Consider the following 20,743-nt stretch of genomic DNA (forward strand, 5'->3'; position numbering starts at 1 on the left):
GACACCGAACCTCTTGAGCCCTGCTGACATGGTCGCGGCTCCTCACGAACTACACTCCAGATCAAGCCCTGCTGACTTCATCGCGGCTCGGAGTCCTCTAGTCCGGCTGGACTATCGACGCTACCAACACGAGTTGAGTCATCCTCCAGTGAGTAGGATCACCAGTGCGGCTACCATCTTTCGTAACCCCCCGGCTTGAGGATAGAGAGCTGTGCGCAGGGTACGCTACGTACTGGCCTATGAGACTGAGACTGTCCCGCTACCCCCTCCTTGAAGCCTTGAGACTTTTGCGATCCCTCGATCGTTGTATATAAGAGTGCTAATTCTTTTACGTGATTATAAAGAAGTTGATATCGAAAACCCACGGTGTGGTGTCTGTTCATAAGTGTGGTGTGGTCCTCGTGTGTACGATTCAATATTTGAGGTCTTCCCCGGCGGAGATCTCTCGTAAGGCTCTGCATTATTGGTGGGAGAGGCGGGTCACGGAGGAGTCGCGTAGACATAACCTGGTCTCTGGGATCGCCCCTTCTAACAGTCCGCTTCAGCGCAAATTGCATAATATTTTGCTGATATTCTATTGCCAACCGGCATAGCGGCCATCTTGCAGTGGGCAGTCTAGCACCCAAGAGAGAGAAAGAGAGAGAGACCTGTACCCACAAGTAGCCCCCCCCCCCCTCCCCCCCCTCATACCTCTCACACTCCGGTGCAAAGGGCATAGTGCTAAGGAGTCCATGGACTGTCTCCCTGATAGTTTGTATTGCAATATAGAGAGTTGTCTGGCCACTGCCCAGCATTTGTGGAAGACCTGGGATTGTTGGACATAAATAAATCAGTTGTTTCACATCTTGGTATAGAATTAAATTGTTTGCCAAAGTAAAAGTTGTTAAGAACATTACAGATTAGTGACATTTATCATCTCATTGTGCTAGATCTCTTTTATGTTTATGAATCTCTAAGCCGGACCCTCTTGCAGAACCATCAGTCCCTAAATGCCCAGATGAGTTGGCTTTGCGTTTTTGTTCATTTCCTGTGGCTGCGATTAGAGCGCAAACCTTTCCTTCATATTCTCATTAGCAAATGCTTTATTTGCCTCTCTTTCGACTTTCAAGGGAGGCTCAGAAATACAGGCACTTTCAGGAGGCTTCAGCCCCGTGCGTGAGGTGCATCATCAGAACTGTGTAAATAATAACTGCGCCAGCCCCGTGCGTGAGGTGCATCATCAGAGCTGTGTGAATAATAACAGCTGTGAGCCTGTGCGTGAGGTGCATCATCAGAGCTGTGAATAATAATTGCGTCAGCCCCGTACGTGAGGTGCATCATCAGAGCTGTGTGAATAATAACATCTGTGAGCCCGTGCATGAGGTGAATCATCAGAGCTGTGTGAATAATAACTGCGTCAGCCCCTTGCGTGAGGTGCATCATCAGAGCTGTGTAAATAATAACTGCGTCAGCCCCGTACGTGAGCTGCATCATCAGAGCTGTGTGAATAATAACAGCTGTGAGCCTGTGCGTGAGGTGCATCATCCGAGCTGTGTGAATAATAACTGCGTCAGCCCCATACGTGAGTGCATCATCAGAGCTGTGTGAATAATAACAGCCGTGAGCCCGTGCGTGAGGTGCATCATCGGAGCCGTGTGAATAATAACAGCCTTGAGCCCGTGCGTGAGGTGCATCACTTATTTGCCTCTTTCGAGTTTCAAGGGAGGCTCAGAAATACAGGCACTTTCAGGAGGCGTCTGCCCTGTGCGTGAAGTGCATCATCAGAGCTGTGTGAATAATACCAGCTGTGAGCCCCGTGCCTGAGGTGCATCATCAGAGCTGTGTGAATAATAACTGTCAGCCCCGTGCCTGAGGTGAATAATAACTGCTTCAGCCCCGTGCGTGAGTTGCATCATCAGAGCTGTGTGAATAATAACAGCTGTGAGACCGTGCTTGAGCTGCATCATCAGAGCTGTGTGAATAATAACTGTGAGCCCGTGTCTGAGGTGCATCATCAGAGCTTTCCATATCTCACTGGTATGCAATTAAACACATTTTGTCGAGTTACACTCACTCCCACATTGCTCACGTCACCCAAATTCCTGCACTCTCTACCACACTGCTTTCAAGAACAGCATACTCTTGCACACAGGGTCACTGCTCACCGATTCAAAGTTTGCTAAAAATGTTATGCAACGCATTGTCATACACAATGCCAATAACTCAAACTTTAATGCTGCGAGACCTATTGCATTGTAAATGCTTGTGTTTATATTTATTTTGAGTCATGTAGCACAGCAGCCTATGCTGCTGTTCAACATCTTTAAAGAAACATTGACAATGCCAATATGACTCGAATAGGCAAAACCTGTTGACTTTGCCAATGCTTTGGGTCGAGGAGCAAAGCACCTGACAGAAGAGTCCCATCCAAACCGAAACTGGTCTTGGGCTGTTGGTGTTCCGTTTCAGAGAGGGCCTGGCAGTTCCAGCTGTACTGTTCTTATTGGAGCACAAGCAAGGCTGATTTGTGTATGGATGGGTCTGATCTGAGGTGGCATAGTGGATAAAAAGATAATAGTTTGAAATGCTAGCCCAAGCGATTGCCAGTAAGACTATTTGCAAGCATTCCACCCATCACTTTTTGGGTGTTTGATATCAAAACACACACACACGCACCCACACGCACACACACTTGTTGTGGCATATTGTGCATCCAGATTGAATAAGTAGAACAATTATTTTATTGTATTAATTTTGATAGTTGTATCAAAAATATTAAACAGTACCGGCAGAATTTCTTTGTGCCTTGGGTAGTTCTTGTACTAAAGAAAGTTTATTAATTTTTCTCCTGCCATCGATAAATCAATATGTTTCTATTCATCTCCATCAGGATTCCCGTAGAATTCACCAATTCCACTATGTTAACTGGCCAGACCACGATGTGCCGTCCTCGTTTGATTCTATATTGGACATGATTGGTTTAATGAGAGATTACCAATCCCATGAAGACGTACCAATTTGCATACATTGCAGGTACACTTAAAACGTTTCAAATTCGTTTTTTAAATTTTCAAACAAGTGTATGAATTATGTGTTTTTTGTTTGAAAATTACGTTGTGGTATTTTCTCCCTTGTGTAAAAAAAAGAAATTGTCTGAATCTTTTGTGAAATGGATAACGCTATGCAATTTGTTAGTACCCTAAACATTTGTGAGTACAGACACACACATGCTGTGTAATGCGAATGGGTTTGGGAACATATTTGTGAGCAGTTTTTTCACATATGTTATTAACATAACACATGTATTTGTAAAGCGCACGTTCACCCGAAGGCATCTTGGCGCTGAATAACAGATGTTTATTGTTACCCAACTCAATGGTACTCATTTTATTGACCTCAGATGGATGAAAGGCTGAGTTGACCGGCCAGGATTTGAACCTGTGACCATGATGTCGAACACAGGCCCCTGCAGTGGTCGCATTAGTCCTCTGAGCCACCAGATCCGGCTTTTTTCTTGGTATGAAGAACATTTTGGTTTTAGTCTGGTGCTAAATCCCAATAGTCTTAGTTAAGCTTCCAGTTTTTAGTCCGTCAATTTAACAAGCTATTGTCGTTACCCTTGTTACATACCGAGGAGCTCATCCGCTTCAGCCGTCTAGTCTTAATACTACAGCTCTTGGTGATGTATAACAACATAAGTAGAGTGGAACTTGGTGATTTGATCTGCTGTTCTGCCCAGGAGGTATTTTTAAGGTCTCTCCTAAGGTTGCTGCGCACCTGCACAGCTCGCTCAGCGAGAATTTTTGCAGATGAGTACTTTGAGAAAAGGGCTTGAAGCCCCTCCCCTTATTCACATTGGCTTGTGTCAGTTTATGCTAAACGGTGGGCTGCAATTGGAAATAAGGTTTCTAGGGTGCCTCCTTTTGGTCCGGACTGGATAGCCTGCTACACGGCGGTCGTGAAGACTTTTCTTATCTGTTTGTTTATTTAACAAGGAGATAAGAAAAACGTTCACGACATCCGTGAAGCACACAAGCCAATGCTCTTACATTCGGCGCGCATGCCCACTTTCACTTTCAAATGCAAAAACAACAGTTGATGGACAGAATGCAGAACAATGTCATACATTCACCCCAGTACAGAGATCTAGGCCTAAATCCATTGTTTTTTTGCACACCACACCACCCCAGTTCAGACATGACCATATGCAAATCAGCCTTGACCCTGTTCCTCACAGGAACAGTCCAGCCCGAACTGCCAAGCCATGTCTTCCCTGGACCGGAATCAAGCATCCTAGGACCGGTTTCTGGCTATCAGCCGTCTTCAGCCAGGATAGCTTGACCCCAGTGGCGTGGAGAGCACAGGACTCACGTCTGAGCATACCCATTCCCACTTCGGGGTGACAAATGCAAAAACAACAGTTGATGGACCGAATGCAGAACAATGTTATACATTCACCCCAGTACAGAGATCTGGGCCTAAATCAATCGTTTTTTTGCACACCACCCCAGTTCAGACATGGCCATATGCAAATCAGACTTGACCCTGTGCCTCAAGGGAACAGTCCAGCCCGAACCGATGGATTTAGGCCCAGATCTCTGTAATGGGGGGGAATGTATGACATTGTTCTGTATTCTGTCCATCAACTGTTGTTTTTGCAACTTTCACTTTCAAAGCACAGCGGGACAATGCAGCAGTTTGTTTTTGTCTCGTTATTATTATTGTGAAGGAAAGGTACTCCGGATGATTTTTTTTGCAAAATAGGCAGCAGCAGTTCCCTTCTATTGTTATGTTTGTGTATTTAACAGAACTGTGGTGATAAGCAAAGCTTTAAAAATGTGCAACATTTCTTCCACCAGGCAGTAAATTGAGCGTTCTGCTACACTTTCGTATATTCTGTTGAGCGCATGCATACTCTGATCTGACCGTCACATGACAGGAGAGAACGGTAACTTGTGCAAATGAGTTTGTTCTGCGCAGAAGCATTTCGGAAAAAGGTGCCTGTCCTGTCAGTGTGAGGCGGAAGTGACTCAATCAGCTCAGTGTTTGTCATCCTTGCTCTTTGGTGGTCTACAGAAACAGCCATGGATACCTCCGCTAAAGAGAGAGTTGTTTTGGCTCTTAGCCGAAGCAGTTGCGAAGCTGCATTCTTCTAAGTCCTTCTTCATTGGCCTTTTCAGGTGAGGATGTTGTGATTCTAAGGGGAACGTTAGGTACTTGGGAGGAGGGCCAAAAGGGTGGCATACTGTATGTACTGCAAACCGGACATTCTTTGGTGCCTTCTTTACCACCCCGCCCTCCTTCCCGTTGTCCATGGCTTCTTTACCACCCCCTCCCTCCTGTTCTCCTTTGAGGCGTTTTAAATGGCTAAACAATTTGAACTTGGTGTGTGTTGCGTTTGCTCTAGCAAAATCTTTTTTAAAAACATTTTTTTAACCGATTTTAATTTGTCTGATCACACATAAAATGCAGAGCCCCGAGCACCGGAGTCTTCTGCCAACATCAATAGAGTAAGCATATCATCTGCAGACATTTACAGAACAAACTACCCCCCCCCCCCCCCCCACCCCCAAGTGCGCTGCTGTTAACAGAGAAATGAGAAATACGAGTATAGAAAACGTGCAAAGTCAGTACAAGACAGGTCACAGCATCACCAAATGTCCCAAAGTCAAGGTGACGGGAGAGTCGTCGCATCAGACGGTGGTCCAAGTCCAGCCCTCAGTACTCAGCCCATCTCTTCCAGATTTTAAAATGTTTGCCTGGGCACCCTCTGGCCAAAAATATAGGTTGCTCAAGTCCCATGTAAAAGTCCATACCGCTTTTCCATGCGGCTAGGGGCGGGGCATGCGGCGCCTTCCAGGCCCTGGCAATGTCCCTCTTAGCCAGGACGAGGCCCAAAAGCAGCAAATGTAGTTTGTACCTATTGCCCCCTATCCCCTCCCTACATTCAGCAACGCCAACCTGGGGTCCCGTGGAAGCACCCAGGCCAGCACCTCAGACAGGCATCAAAAGACTCCCTCCCAAAACCTCTGTAATGCAGAACATCCCCACACAGTATGAAGGAGTGTGCCCATGTCCGAGCCACAGCGGAGACAATCAGGGGACCCCACCATACCCGCCCTCCATAAGTGCTGTCTAGTAAAGTATGAGCGGTGCAGGTATTTAAATTGGATAAAGCGCAAGCGGGTGGAAGTTGCTGCTATCCGTTGACTTGCCAGAGCCTCATTCCAGTCCTCTTCCTACAAATCCCCGCGATCCTCCTCCGACGCAGCCTTGAGTTTGTGTAGATCGGAGGAGCAGTGGTGCACCAGGGTCTGATAGATACGGGAGAGTTTCTGATCAGGTTGTTCCCCCATAAACTATTTAGCCTCCAGTGGACTAAAGTCAGGGAGCTGCTCAGGGTCGGCTAAGTAGGGCGTCATGGCATGCCGAAACTGTAGGTATTTGAAAAATCCAGATTAGGGCATCTCAAAGTCATTTTGCAAGTCCTGGAAGGATTTAAGGGTACATCCTGTCATCACATTGTCCAACGTTGAGATGCCTATAGCATCCCAGCCCCGGAAACCCAATAGCGCAGCTAACTGGGGCAGACGACCATTGGACCAGAGGGGGGTTTCCTGAGTGACCACATTCCACTACCCCAGTCTACGCAGCACTTTCCGCCAAACGCAAAAAACCACTTGACACCGCCGGAGCGCTGCCGAAAACAGCAGCGTGTGGATCGACGCCGAACCCGTGAGGAATCGCTCCACCGCATAGGCCGGGTCCCCCTGGTCATTATACCACCAGTCGTTCAAGACCAGCAGGTGGGCCGCCTGATAATACGAGAGCACTTCCGATGTGGCCAGGCCGCCAGTATATGTGGAGCGGAAGCATGTCCCCCCCCCCCCCCCCCCCCCCCACATAAAGCCACTCAGTACCGAGTTGACTTGTCGGAACCAGCTGGGCAGGATCTGATGAGGGTGATTTTGTAGTTGGTACACAAGGCAGGGAAGCACAACCATCTTGAAAATGGCCTATCTGCCATAGATTGACAATGGCAAACGGGACCACCCCTTGATACCCTCGCTCGCACGAGTCCAATCCGGGGTGAGGTTACGCTCACGGGAAACTGCAGCATCCTCTGATAAATACAACCCCAGATACTTCATACCGCCCGACGCCTTCTGGAGGTCCGATGCCCAAGCCCCGACCCGTCCCTGACCCCCCGAGCATCCACAGCGTCGACTTAGCGGGTTCATACATAAACCGGAGGTTTCGCCAAAAATCTGCAAAATACGCAGTAGCCGCGGCCCGAGCGATCCAAATCTGTAAGAAAAAACAAAACATCAGTGTAGAGCTCTATTTTATCCACCAGATCCGCTGACCTTTAAGTTGGGCATCGATGCGCACCCATGCCGCGAGGGGCTCCATGGCGAGCGCGAATAAATGGGGGGATAGGGGGCAACCCTGCTGTGTTCCCCTCCGAACTGAAAAAGAACGAGAAACCGCACCTCCGACTCGCACGGAGGCCGTAAGATCAGTGTACAACAGCTGAACATATGCCAAGAAGCAGGGGCCAAGATTAAGACATCGCAGCAGGGCAAATAAGTACACCCAGCTCGAAGAATCAAAGGCGCGATCCATATCGGCCAAAAAGAGCGCCGCCTGCTCCCCCAGCCTCTTCCAAGCGGAGATCGCGACATGAGCGCGTCTGATATTGTGGCAGGTGGCCCTGCGATGCATGAAACCGGCCTGATCAGGGTGGACCAGGTCAGCTATGTATGGTTTGAGCCTATTAGCCAGAACCTTGGCCAGGACCTTAGCCTCAGTATTCAGTAACGATATCGGGCGGTAGGACGCGTGGCTTTCAGGGGGTCTGCCCGGCTTCAAAAAGACCACGCCCTCGACAGGCCGCCAGTCAGGTGGGAGCACCCCCCCCTGCGCGCCTCCTCCATCACCGGTCGGAGTCGCGGACCCAGCTGCACATAAAACCGGCGAAGAAATTCGGCGGGGAAGCCATTTGGACCCAGCGCCTTACCATGGTTCAGCTCACCCAGGGCCGTGCCAATCTCATCGTCGGACAACGGTTTGTCCAAGGAATCCCGCACTTCATCGGAGCCTCCTCGACCCCACACGGCCAATGCAGGCAGTCTGGTACACCGTGGGAGTCGCGGCGAAACCGCCAACCCCCTCGCGTTCCTGCAGTCAGAGTCCCCAGGGGGTGGCCGGAATAGCTCCGCGCCCCTCGGGCACCAACACGCAGCCGCCGGCGCGATGATCTCTTCCTCGGCAGGGCGTGACACCTCAGGTCCCGGTTTCAGCCGCCCGGGCGAGCACCAGGCCCCGCCTCCGCCGCAGATAGTCGTGCAGCGCCCCTGCAGCCCCAACAGACAACCGGGGGTCACTCACGGACATCGGTGGGACCCCGGAGGGCAGCTGGTCGAAAAATCGGGCTCCGGTAAGGATAAATGCCAGGATGATTATGGGGCTGGCTGGAGCGAACCTAGAACGCTGCCGCCATCGCTGCCGGACAAGCCACGCCCCCGCGGTGAAATAATCTTTTGATCTGTTAAAAATACACGACTCAAAGGAATTTGTTTCCACTTATTTATTAGCAGTTCATACTTTCTATTATCTACCGCCTCAGATGAATATCTGCAGGCCTCCGGCTGTGAGAAAAGTGGTGTGTGTTTGGGGTTTTGGTCAATTAACAATTTATGGTGGCCGCTGCACCTCATATGGTGGCCTCTGAACAATCTGCACACGAGGCTCTTCACGAGCACACCCTCCTTACTTACCAGGACTTGTTCATTCCTTTTGGGACCCCCACTGTCACTACAATGCGTTGACTTTTCTCACAGCTGGGGGCCCCCAACACAACGTTCTACTTGCTTATGATGGTAGCGCTGCCCTGTAGCAGGGTAATGCAAAATGATGTGCCCACCCCTTAAAATTTAAGCAGTCCCCTCCGATGCCCCCCCCACCTCCACCCAAGTCTCCGAGATCTCATAGATATGCACTGGCGACCCTAGACTGATTGGGGCCCTCTGAAGCATTGCCCCTCCCCACCTACTACACTGCAAGGGTTGGCAGTACGCCCGCCTGCTAGCTACCACCTTTGCAACTCTACCATTAAGCACCGTAGGCCCGCTGTGACGTAGGAGCTCGTCCCACTGTGGTGTGCAGGGCGTGCGGTTACTGTGGGGTGGGAACGCTGGCTCACAGGCCAAAGCTCCTGTGCATCGGCGAGGTGGCCTGTGGACACAAAGGGCACAGTCTGGGAGAGGAGACTGTCCTTTATACCTTGCAGTAACATCGGTCATATCCGCATCACTTACTGGGTTCGAAAAATTCCTAGCCACTGAAAAATCGTTTAGATCGCATTCCAGTCCACTGTTTCCTGTGTTTTCTTTACGCACCGTGCACTCCAGATGGAGAAACTAGATGTAAATCAATCTTGGACCTGCTCCAGTATGAACAGTCAAACTAACAGGTTACGGCTCCCCTGACGGGCAACATAGGGAAACCCAAACAGAGTCTTTTAAGGCCATTTACGGAGTTACGTTCTGCAATGGCATAAAACAAAAAGCTGCTAGTTTTCCTTTTGTCAAAGTTTAATTAAACTACTTATCTCTTGGGCGAGGACTAATTTGTCAGCGGAGAGCTAGTCCAAGGTGGCTTGCAAAAGGTCCCTTAATTAGTCATGCAGGCACCTGTGGTGGAGTGGAAATCCATAAATGTCATATCCAACTCACACCAAGGAATTTGCCTTAAGAATCGTGGCCTCTCCACTGTGGCTGACCACGCATTTCTGAGATTTTATGCCATGGTATTTAAGCATGTCTATAACAAGGTATATGCATGAAAGGGTCTGATTACTTGCCATCTATTATTTCTTTAAAGTTTCTGTTGATATCAACGTGCAACAAAAAGTACGTTAAATGTAAGTGGCCAATGGGAACCTCCGATGCCCTCAATCAGGTTTCGAATTTGAATTGCAAAGAGTCAAGCTGGTGCCACTTAAAAATGTACTACCGGTTAAAACCACTTCAGTCCCCTTAAAACACTCTACTTACTGCTCACCTGGATCACATTGGCCTTCGGCCTCGAATAGGGCACAGGACTGCTTGGAGATAGGAGTGGAGATGGCTGCCGAAAATAGAGGTGTCAAGAAAAGCCTCTGATTTAACTGTGGTGCACAGGAGATTTTGAGCTATTTGCATTATAAATGACTATGCCTTTTTTATGTTTTGTGTTTTTTTAAACGTAAAAAAAGGCATTTTGTCTGAGCGCTGCAATGAGGGTTGCAGTACAGACAGGGCGGTTGGGTGGAAGACTGGATTGGTGTAAACCACCATGAAAAGAGCAGGCTGCAAGTTGTAAAACAATTTGACAGCTGTCACAGAGGACGTTTGGCTGTGCGAGTGAAAACTGGTAGTTTTAAGAACTGGTGGAAAGAAACTGGAACTTCTGGAATTGTCACACATTGTGACAACGAGGCACATACAGTTGGTGGGGATACAGATTGTTCTGGAAGATGCCGAGTCTACAGCTTATGTGCTGACAGTGGACGTGCATATACATTATACAAACTTAAATTCAGCCTTGGTCTGAATGTCCATACTGCACATTTAGTCTCTGCATTGGCAATATCTTGACTTCTACCTGCTACTCTCTCTCTCTCTCTCACTAGCTGGGATTAGCTGTCACCATCTTGGAAAAAAAACATTATCGCATTTACATGAGTTTGCTATTTGCATTGGAAATTCATTATATTAATGTTGTTAAATGAACAATAACCTAATAAAAGACATTACCATTTACAATGCCAATAGCTCACACTCATGTAAATGCAATGCTATATGTTTCGCATTTACAAAACTTTTAGCTATTGGCATTTTAAATATCTGAAAGAGACACTTTAGGGATTGATTCCTTACCTTAGAATATCCCTAGGTGTCAGACAGGATCCGTAAACTTTTTCGTCCGCAGTACCCCTGCGCGCCGGTAGGTGGCGTCGTGCGGCTTTGCATCCGTCGCTGAGTCGTATGCGCCGAGATGACATCAGAGACTACTTAAGCTCCACCCATGCACGCTGCCGTCGGTTCTTTCTTTTTCCCCGCTAGCAAGCGCAGATCCCGTTAGAGCACGTACCCTAGTCATTTTTTGACTAACTTTTTTGAGACTTTTGTCTCTACTTCTTTTGAGTCTTTGACTCCTGGTGCCTAGTAGGGATGCCTGGGTTTAAATTCTGCGGGGCCTGACGCCGTATGAGGTCGGTGGCCGACCCCAATGGCGCCTGTCTCTACTGTCTGGAGTGCGATCATTACTCCCGGTCATGTTCCGACTGTCTGGCCATAGCTCCGAAGGCTTTGCAGGAGCGGTCCCGAAAACTGAATGAGACCCGTCAGTCGTCTCCACGCTGTTCGAGGTCCAGGAGTCGCTTGAGGGACCGACCGCAGAGCCACCATCATCGCCCCTCTGGGTCAAAGTCTTCACCCTCAGAATCAGGTAAGAGACGTCACAAGAAAAAGTTGAAGAGACGTGTACCCTTTCCGACGTTCCCCGGTCGGTCTCCGGATGCGGACGAGGGGGCAAGGGGTCCTTCCCCCACGGCTCTGTTGGAGCCTGAGAGTCCCGCAGAATACCCGACCTATCCGGGTCAGTCGGCAACTCCCGCCCAGGTGCAAGAGTTTTTTGCCGCCATCGACCGCCTTCTTAGGCCTAGGGCTTCCACCGGCATGCCTTTGGGCCCGCTGTCCCTATTTAGGGACCTTGCTTGCCACTGGCTCCGTTGCTGCAAGATCCTCCGCTGGCTGCTCCGGTCCCGGTGCCCCCTGTATCCCCGTTGCCGGCGCTCAATGGGTTCCGTTCATCCCACCTCACCCTTGCCCGAGTTTCCGGGCAATTTTGCTCCGGCTCGGGACCCTAATTGGGACATGGAGCGGGATCGGTGCCGACCAGGCCGTTCCCGGCGCCGTTGGAGCATTTGTTTTCTCCTGTGCCTCCCCCGCCGCTGCAGCCTGTGCCTCGGGCTGTGGAGGAAGGGGATGACTGGGAGGGGTCGGAGGACCCTCTTGCACAGGAGTGCGAGTACAAACATGAGTGGGCGGAGGACTCTGAGGTTGCAGGTGGCCTTGACCTCTCCTCTGAGCCAGGGTTTGTGTCTCCTCTGGCTGTCATGGAGGAAGGCGCAACATACACTGTGGTGCTCCATAGAGCAGCTGAGGCTCTTTACCTGGATCTGTCTACTGTTACCGTCAAGACGAACCTCCTTACTGAAGTGTTTCAGCCGGCGGAAAGTTCTATGGAACCCCTGCTTCCGTTCAATGAGGCCTGGACGGATGTTTTGATGGGCACCTGGTCTAGACCAGCCACAGGGGTTCATGTGGCTAAAAAAAACATGGCCAGGCGTTACCGCACAGCACCGGGTGACCCTGCCTTTTTAACAAATCATCCGACCCCGGAGATGCTAGTCATTCAGGCCTCCACTTCCCAAAGTGCATTCCCTACCGCTCTGCTGGATAAGGAATCGAAAAAGCTGCAGCAGTTTGGCAAAAAGTAGTTTTCCTCTGCCACCCTGGGGCTGCGATCAGTCAACACTGCATGCCTCTTGGGCTGCTACTCTCACGCTGTGTGGGACACGGTGGCGCAAACTCTGCCCCAGTGCCCAGAGGATGTTCGGGCTGTACTTTCCCAAGCTGTTGGGAAGCGGAAGGATGCCGCGAAGCCCGCCATTCGGTGTGGGCTGGACACCGCCGACTCTTTGGGGAGAGCCATCTTCACGGCGGTGGCCTTGTCGCCATGCCTGGCTGCAGTCCACAGGGTTTTCAGGGGATGTCCAGAGTTTCCTCATGGACATGCCTTTTGATGGTACTCGCCTGTTTGACGATAAGACACAGTGCGCTGGCACGTTTAAAGGTTTCTCGGGCTACGGCCAAGTCCTGGGGTCTCTCCACCACATGCCATGCCTACCTTTCATGGCCATGGAAGGGGCACCCCTACACGTTTCTTCAGCCAGAAGCCTGCACAGAACCAATCTCAGCGCGGCCGCAGGCGTGGTGGCTACCGTGGCGGCACAGGGGGCCAGTGTGCGTGTCAGTCCACCTCCGCTCCTGCAGCATCTGCCTCAAAGCCTTCCTAGTCCAAGCTTTGGGGTGCCAGTGGGTGGCAGGATTCAACATCACCGCCCCCACTGGCACTCTGTCACTTCGGACAGTTGGGTGCTGCAAATCATCCGAAGGGGCTACTCCCTCCCCTTCGAGACTGCCCCCCCAGCCATGCTACCTCAGTTCCACTGCATGTCGGGGGATTCCTTTGCGCTTCTCCAACAGGAAGTCATGGCCCGCTTGGCCAAGGGGGCCATTGAGCTTGTTGCTGGGCCAGAAGTAGGACGTGGTTGTTGTTCCGACTACTTTCTGGTCCCCAAGAAGGAGAAAGGGGACCTCAGGAACGTCAATCACTTCCTCCGGAAGGAGAAGTTCAAGATGTTGACTCTGGCTCATGTCCTGGCTGGACTCTACCCTGGTGACTGGATGGTAGCGTTGGACTTGTAGGACGCATATTTTCACATTCCTGTCCTGCCGGCCCACCTGCCTTACCTGCTGTTCACGGTAGGCCTGGAGCATTTTCAGTTTGCCGTGCTCCTCTTCGGCCTTACCAGCGCCCTCGGGTGTTCACAAAAGTGATGGTGGTGATCGCAGCTCATCTACGCAGGTCACGGGTGTCAGTCTTCCCCTACCTCAACGACTGGTTGTTGAAGGCAGGCTCACCCCAGGCAGTCGTCACCCACCTTCAGACTACAGCCGACCTCCTGCATTTGCTGGGGTTCTCAATCAACGTGCTGAAGTCTCACCAGAGTCCCTCTCAGAAGCTCCCCTTCATCTGAGTGGTTCTGGATTCGACGCAGTTTCGGGTGTATCCCCCCCACGAGCAGCGAGTCCGGGATATTCAGGCTATTATTCTGATCTTTCAGCATCTATCCCGGGTTTGTCAGGATGACCTTCAGGCTCCTGGGCCTGATGGCCTCCTGCATCTGCTAGTGCAACATGTCAGGTGGCAAATGCGGGCCCTGTAGTGGGACCTGAAGTTTCAGTGGGCACAGCATCAGTGCATCTCAAAGAAACACGTTAGTGTTAGATTCCTTACCTTAGAATATCCCCAGGCGTCAGTCTGGATCCGGAAACTTTTGCGTAGCAGTACCTCTGCGCGTCGGTAGGCGTCGTCTGCAGGCGTCCCCTGCGGCTCCGCGTCCGTCGTCGGCGTCGTGCGCCGTGATGACGTCGCTGGAGTATATAGACGCCGCCTCCGCGCGCTGACGTCAGTTCTTTGTTCTTCTTTTTTCCGCGCCAGTAAGAGCAGATCCGAAGGGCGGTACTCCGGTCTTTTGACCAAGTTTTTCGAATTGTTATTTCACTCTTTGTGCCTGATAGGATGCCTGGGTTCAAGCACTGTGATGACTGTGAACGCACGATGTCGGTCACGGACCATCACCGCCTCTGTCTCCGGTGTCTGGGCCCCGACCACGACGTGGACTCCTGCGTCGACTGCCGGGCCCTCACCAACAAGGCTAGTCGGGAGCGGTCCCGCAAGCTACTGGAGCTCAGGGTGTCGGCCCCACGTCGGGACCGGGAGCGGTCCCGGTCCGGCCGGAGGTCGAGAGAGCGTTCGAGGGAGCGGTCGCGGAGCCGCGTCGAGCGTTCCGGAAGTCGACACCACTCGTCGGGCTCATCAGGTAAGAAGCACAAGAAGTCGGGGCGTCGTCATCGTACCCCCGACTCCCCCCCGACGCTCGCGCGATGCGGCCGGGGGCTCGGGTGACCCCAACCCCGCGGCTCCGCGAGAGTCGCCGGCGCGGCCTGCCTCATACCCTCCGGTCCCTGGGCACGGCACGGCGCGACGCCTGAGGAGGTCGAGGCGTTCCTCATGGCCATGAGGGCGCTCGGTTCTCCGACGGGGCCTACGGCGCCTTCGGGCCCAGTGCCACCGTCTGGGGGCCCTAGCGGTTCGGGTGTCCCTGCCTCAGCGCCGTCGGGTGCTCCGGCCCCGGCGCCGCCGACGGCTCCGACCCCGGCGCCGCAAGGGCCTTCGGGATCGGCGCCGGCTGGTCCTCCGGCCTCTTCGGCGCCGTTACCATCGGGGTTACCCCCGACGCCGTCCCCGCGCGGCGCCGGTTCTCCGGTGCCGGCTCCGGCCGGCAACGGGGCTCCGACGCCGGCTCCGGGCGGCGCCGTCACCTTACCTTCCCCGACGCCGGACGCGGAGTCGGACCGGCGTCGCTCGACGCCGGGCTCGGCGCCGGTGGGGCCCATGAACCCCGAGGAGCCGGTCTACATCGTTGACTCCGAATACGGAGAGGATGAAGAGTTCGGTGAAGGTTGGGAGGGGTCCGAGGATCCTCTGTCACGCGAGTGCCAGTATGACCCAGACTGGACAGGTGACTTGGGGGATGCCAGTGGTCTGGACGACTCTCCTAACCCTGGTTTGGTCTCTCCTCCTTCCGTGGCATCGGTGGAGGGAGCTGTATATTCAGTGGTGCTGATGAGGGCTGCCAAGGCCTTACACCTTGAGCTCCCCGTCGCAGCCGTGAGGCCTAACATCCTCACTGAGGTCTTCAAACCGCAGTCATGCCCACAGGAGCCACTGCTGCCGTTTAATGAAGCCTTGTCAGACGTTCTGTTGGGCACGTGGTCCAGGCCCGCTTCAGGTGCGCCTGTTGATCGGAACGTGGCCAGGCGCCACCGTCCTTGTCCGGACGACCCCAAGTTCCTGTCAACCCACCCCACTCCTGAGAGTCTGGTGATCCAGGCCTCGACCTCCCAGTCCGCATTCCCGTCGGCCCCGCCCGACCGGGAATCCAAGAGGTATGACCAGTTTGGCAAGAAGGTCTTCTCGTCCATTAGTTTTGGCCTGCGGTCTTGCAACACCGCTTGCCTCTTGGGCCGCTACACCCACTCTGTGTGGGATACGGTCGCGGAACTGCTGCCAGAATGCCCCATGGAGGTGCGGGCAAAACTCGGTCAGGCTGTGGCTGAGGGCCGAGATGCAGCTAAGTATTCGATTAGGTGTGGTCTTGATACGACCGACTCGCTGGGCAGGGCGATGTCCACGACGGTGGCGATTCGTCGCCACGCCTGGCTGAGATCCGCCAACTTTTCGGCAGATGTCCAGAATACATTGATGGACATGCCGTTCGATGGCTGTCACCTGTTCGGTGACAAGGCGGACCACGCGCTGGAACGCTTCAAGGACTCCAGGGTCACGGCCAAGTCCTTGGGTCTCTCGACCCAGCGTCAGCAACCGGGTTCGTTTCGCCCCTTTCATGGCCAAGGAAGGGGCGCCCCCACACGTGCTGCCAGCCACGCGCCGCAACAATCCTTTCAACGCTGTGGCGGCCGTGGAAACCGCTGTGGTGGCGGTCGGGGACAACGGCGTGGTCAGACCACACCTCCCCCCGCAGCATCTGCCTCAAAATCCACCTAGTCCGTGCTTTCGGCCCCATGTGACGCCAGTGGGTGGCAGGGTTCGCCATCACCACGCTCACTGGCGCACGATCACTTCGGACAGGTGGGTGCTGCAAATCGTCCGAAGGGACTACTCCCTCCCCTTCGAGACCCCTCCTCCAGCCATGCCACCGCAGAACCACCGTGTGTCGGGGGACCACTTGACACTTCTGCAGGAGGAAGTTACGGCCCTCTTGGCCAAGGGGGCCATCGAGCGCGTTCCTGGGCCAGAAGTAGGGCGTGGTTGCTATTCCCACTACTTTCTGGTACCCAAGAAGGACAAGGGGGGCCTACGTCCTATCTTGCATCTAAGGAACGTCAACGGCTTCCTCCGGAAGGAGAAGTTCAAGATGTTGACGTTAGCTCAGGTCTTGGCTGCTCTAGACCCACAAGACTGGATGGTAGCGTTGGACTTGCAGGATGCCTATTTTCACATCCCCGTCCTGCCGGCCCACCGGCGTTACCTGCGGTTCACGGTAGGTCAGGAGCACTTTCAGTTTATCGTGCTTCCCTTCGGCCTTACAAGCGCCCCACGGGTGTTCACAAAGGTGATGGCGGTGGTCGCAGCCCATCTGCGCAGGTTGGGGGTTTCAGTCTTCCCCTACCTAGACGACTGGTTGTTGAAGGCGGGCTCGCCCCAGACAGTCGTCCACCACCTTCAGATGACGGCAGACCTCTTGCACGACCTGGGGTTCTCCATCAATGTGCCGAAATCACACCTGTGTCCCTCTCAAAAGCTCCTTTTCATCGGAGCAGTTCTGGACTCGGCGCAGTTTCGGGTTTATCCTCCGGAACGGCGGGTCCGGGATATTCAGGCTTTGATTCCCATCTTTCAGCCGCTATCCTGGGTTTCGGTCAGGTTGACGCTGCGGCTGCTGGGACTGATGGCTTCCTGCATCCTTCTGGTGCATCACGCCCGGTGGCGGATGCGGGCTCTGCAGTGGGACCTGAAGTTTCAGTGGGCCCAGCATCAGGGCAACTTGTCCGACCACGTCTTGATCTCGGAGGGCGCTGCGAGACAACTGCAGTGGTGGCTTACGGACCGCGATTGGGTCAGAGGCAGATCCCTCTCCCTTCCCCAACCGGAGCACGTTGTCGTGACGGACGCGTCCCTCCAGGGCTGGGGTGGCCACTTGGGAGAGGCAGAGATCAGAGGCATCTGGTCTCCGGCGGAGTCCCGGCTCCATATCAACCTGTTGGAGCTGCGGGCGATTCGTCTGGCACTGAAGGCATTCCTCCCCTTTGTCAACGGGAGTGTGGTGCAGGTGTTCACCGACAACACCACCGCCATGTGGTACTGCAACAAACAGGGCGGAGTGGGGTCGTGGACCCTTTGCCAGGAGGCTCTGCGCCTCTGGCAATGGCTGGAACGTCAGGGCGTGACTCTGACGGTTCAACACCTGGCAGGTTCCCTGAACGCCAGGGCGGACGAACTCAGCCGTCGGTGCTCGATGGATCACGAATGGCGTCTGAACTCGGACGTGGCGCAAGGTCTCTTTCTGCGATGGGGAGAGCCTTGGTTAGATCTATTCGCCACAGAAGAGAACGCGCAATGTCATCAGTTCTGCGCGTTGGAGTTTCCAAGACGGCACTCGCACGGCGACGCCTTTCGGCGCGAGTGGAGTTGCGGTCTGTTATACGCCTTTCCGCCTATACCACTTCTGCCCAGAGTGCTGAAGAAGATCAGGCGCGACCGGGCCCAAGTCATCCTTGTGGCCCCGGACTGGGCTCGAAGGTACTGGTATCCCGAGCTACTCAGCATGTCAGTCGGTCCCCCAATCCGCCTGCCCCTTCAGGAGGACCTTCTGTCGCAGCAGCAGGGGACGGTTCTCCACCCGAACCTGTCCAGTCTCCACCTCCATGCTTGGAGATTGAGCGGCCGCAGTTGAGGCCATTTGACTTGCCTCCTGAAGTCTGTGATGTAATTCTGGCAGCCAGGCGTCCCTCCACTAAGTCGGTACACGCCTGCCGGTGGAACAGATTTGTGGCATGGTGCACAGCAAAGGCTGTGGATCCACTCTCTGCCCCTCTTTCCGAGGTTCTTCTGTTTCTTCTCTTTCTTGCCCAGCGGGGCTCTGCTCTGGGCACTATCAAGGGCTACCTTTCTGCCCTTTCAGCCTTTCTAAGGCTTCCTGATCAGCCTTCTTTGTTCAAATCCCCAATTGTAACTCGATTCTTGAAGGGCATCACTCACATGTTTCCACCTGTTCCGTTTGTGATGCCTCAGTGGGATTTTAACCTGGTTCTGACCTTTCTGATGTGTGCTCCCTTTGAGCCCCTTCATTCTTGCCCTCTCCGTCTCCTGACCTTGAAGACGGCTTTCCTGGTCGCCATCACCTCTGCCAGGAGGGTGAGTGAGCTCCAGGCTCTTTCTGTCAAACCTCCTTTCTTGTCCATTCATCCTGACAAGGTGGTTCTGAGGACTAGACCTTCTTTCCTGCCCAAGGTTGTTTCGGCCTTTCACATCGGGCAGTCCATCACCCTCCCTTCCTTCTTCCCGCCTCCGAATCCTTCAAAGGATGAAGAGCGGCTCCATCGTCTGGACCCAAAACGTGCGCTTTCATTTTATATGGATCGCACACGCCAGTTCCGGGTGGATGACCAACTGTTTGTTGGCTACGTGGGTGCGAAGAAGGGACGGGCGGTCCATAAACGGACCATCTCTCGATGGGTCGTTCTCTGCATCAAAGCGTGGTACTCTTTGGCTCGGAAGGAGCCTCCTGTTGGGCTGAGGGCCCATTCCACTCGGGCCACGGCGGCTACTACTGCCTTGGGCCGGGGAGTCCCTTTGCAGGACATTTGCCAGGCGGCTACGTGGGCCTCGCTGCACACTTTTGCGAGGCACTACTGCCTGGACAGTCAAGTCCGGAGGGATGGCTTCTTTGGCCGTTCTGTCCTCCAGGACTTTCTGGTGTAGGAATGTATTGGTTCGCAGACCCACCACCGGGGTTGGTATTGCTGGGGTATCTATTCTAAGGTAAGGAATCTAATACTAACCTGTTTCTTTCAGATGAACAAGTTACTTACCTTCGGTAACGATATATCTGTAAGAAACATTAGTTAGTGTTAGATTCCTTACCGAACCCACCCATCCTCCCCGTTCTGCGAACTGATACCTAGGGTTAAGGACATCCCTTTCAGGGCCCTAGTTTTACATGGCACCAGTGTTGGTTCTCTCATGGCTCTGCGTCTCCTGGCGCGGAAAAGCTGTGTACAAAGAACTGACGTCAGCGCGCGGAGGCGGCGTCTATATACTCCAGCGACGTCATCACGGCGCACGACGCCGACGACGGACGCGGAGCCGCAGGGGACACCTGCAGACGACGCCTACCGACGCGCAGGGGTACTGCTACGCAAAAGTTTCCGGATCCAGACTGACGCCTGGGGATATTCTAAGGTAAGGAATCTAACACTAACTAATGTTTCTTACAGATATATCGTTACCGAAGGTAAGTAACTTGTTCAACTTGTCCGATCATGTCCAGATCTGAGGGCGCTGCACGACAATTGCAATGGTGGCTCACAAATCGCGATTGGGTCAGTGGCAGATCCCTCTCCCTTCCCCAACTGTAGCACACAGTGGTGACGGATGCGTCCCTCCTCGGATTGGGCGACCACTTGGAGACGGCGGAGATCAGAGGCCTCTGGTCTCCGGCGGAGTTCCGTCTCCAAATCAATCTTTTGGAGCTTCAGGCGATCCGACTTGCACTGAAGGCATTCCTTCCCTGTGTCCGGGGAAGTGTAATCCAGGTCTTCAGACAACACCGCCGCCATGTGGTATTGGTACATGGGCGGGGTGGGGTCGTGGACCCTATGTCAGGAGGCTCTGCGCCTCTGGACATGGCTGGAACATCAAAGCATTAGCCCTGGTGGTTCAACACCTGGCAGGTTCTCTGAACACCAGGGCGGACAAACTCAGCTACTGGTGCTTGATGGATCACGAATGGCGTCTGAACTCTGACGTGGCGCATGGTCTCTTTCTGCAGTGGGGAGAGCCTTGGTTAGATCTATTCGCCACTGAAGAAAACGCACAATTTAGTTGCGAGTGGCGCTGCAGTCTGTTGTACGCCTTTCCGCCTATACCACTTCTGCCTAGACTGCTGAAGAAGATTTGGCACGACCCGGCCCAAGTCATCCTTGTGGCTCTGGATTGGGCACGAAGTTACTGGTATCCAGAGCTACTTAGCATGGCGATCAATCCCAGATCTTACTGCCTCTTCGGGAGGATCTTCTGCCGCAGCAGCAGGTAACGGTCCTCCACCCAAACCTGTCCAGCCTCC

At 53.3% G+C, this 20,743-nt stretch overlaps 1 protein-coding gene across 3 annotated transcripts in view; it reads left to right on the forward strand.

The window, feature by feature from the left end:
- PTPN12 (protein tyrosine phosphatase non-receptor type 12) overlaps positions 1-20,743 on the forward strand; it is a 592,849-nt gene that overhangs the window by 281,861 nt on the left and 290,245 nt on the right. For all 3 annotated transcript variants that reach the window (XM_086967364.1, XM_086967365.1, XM_086967366.1), the window contains one exon: positions 2,870-3,012. In XM_086967364.1, coding sequence (XP_086823490.1) covers positions 2,870-3,012 — 143 coding nt within the window. The remainder of the gene's footprint in view (positions 1-2,869; positions 3,013-20,743) is intronic.

The sequence above is a fragment of the Lissotriton vulgaris genome, chromosome 1_1 (assembly GCF_964263255.1).
Source record: "Lissotriton vulgaris chromosome 1_1, aLisVul1.2, whole genome shotgun sequence".
Lineage (NCBI taxonomy): Eukaryota > Metazoa > Chordata > Amphibia > Caudata > Salamandridae > Lissotriton > Lissotriton vulgaris.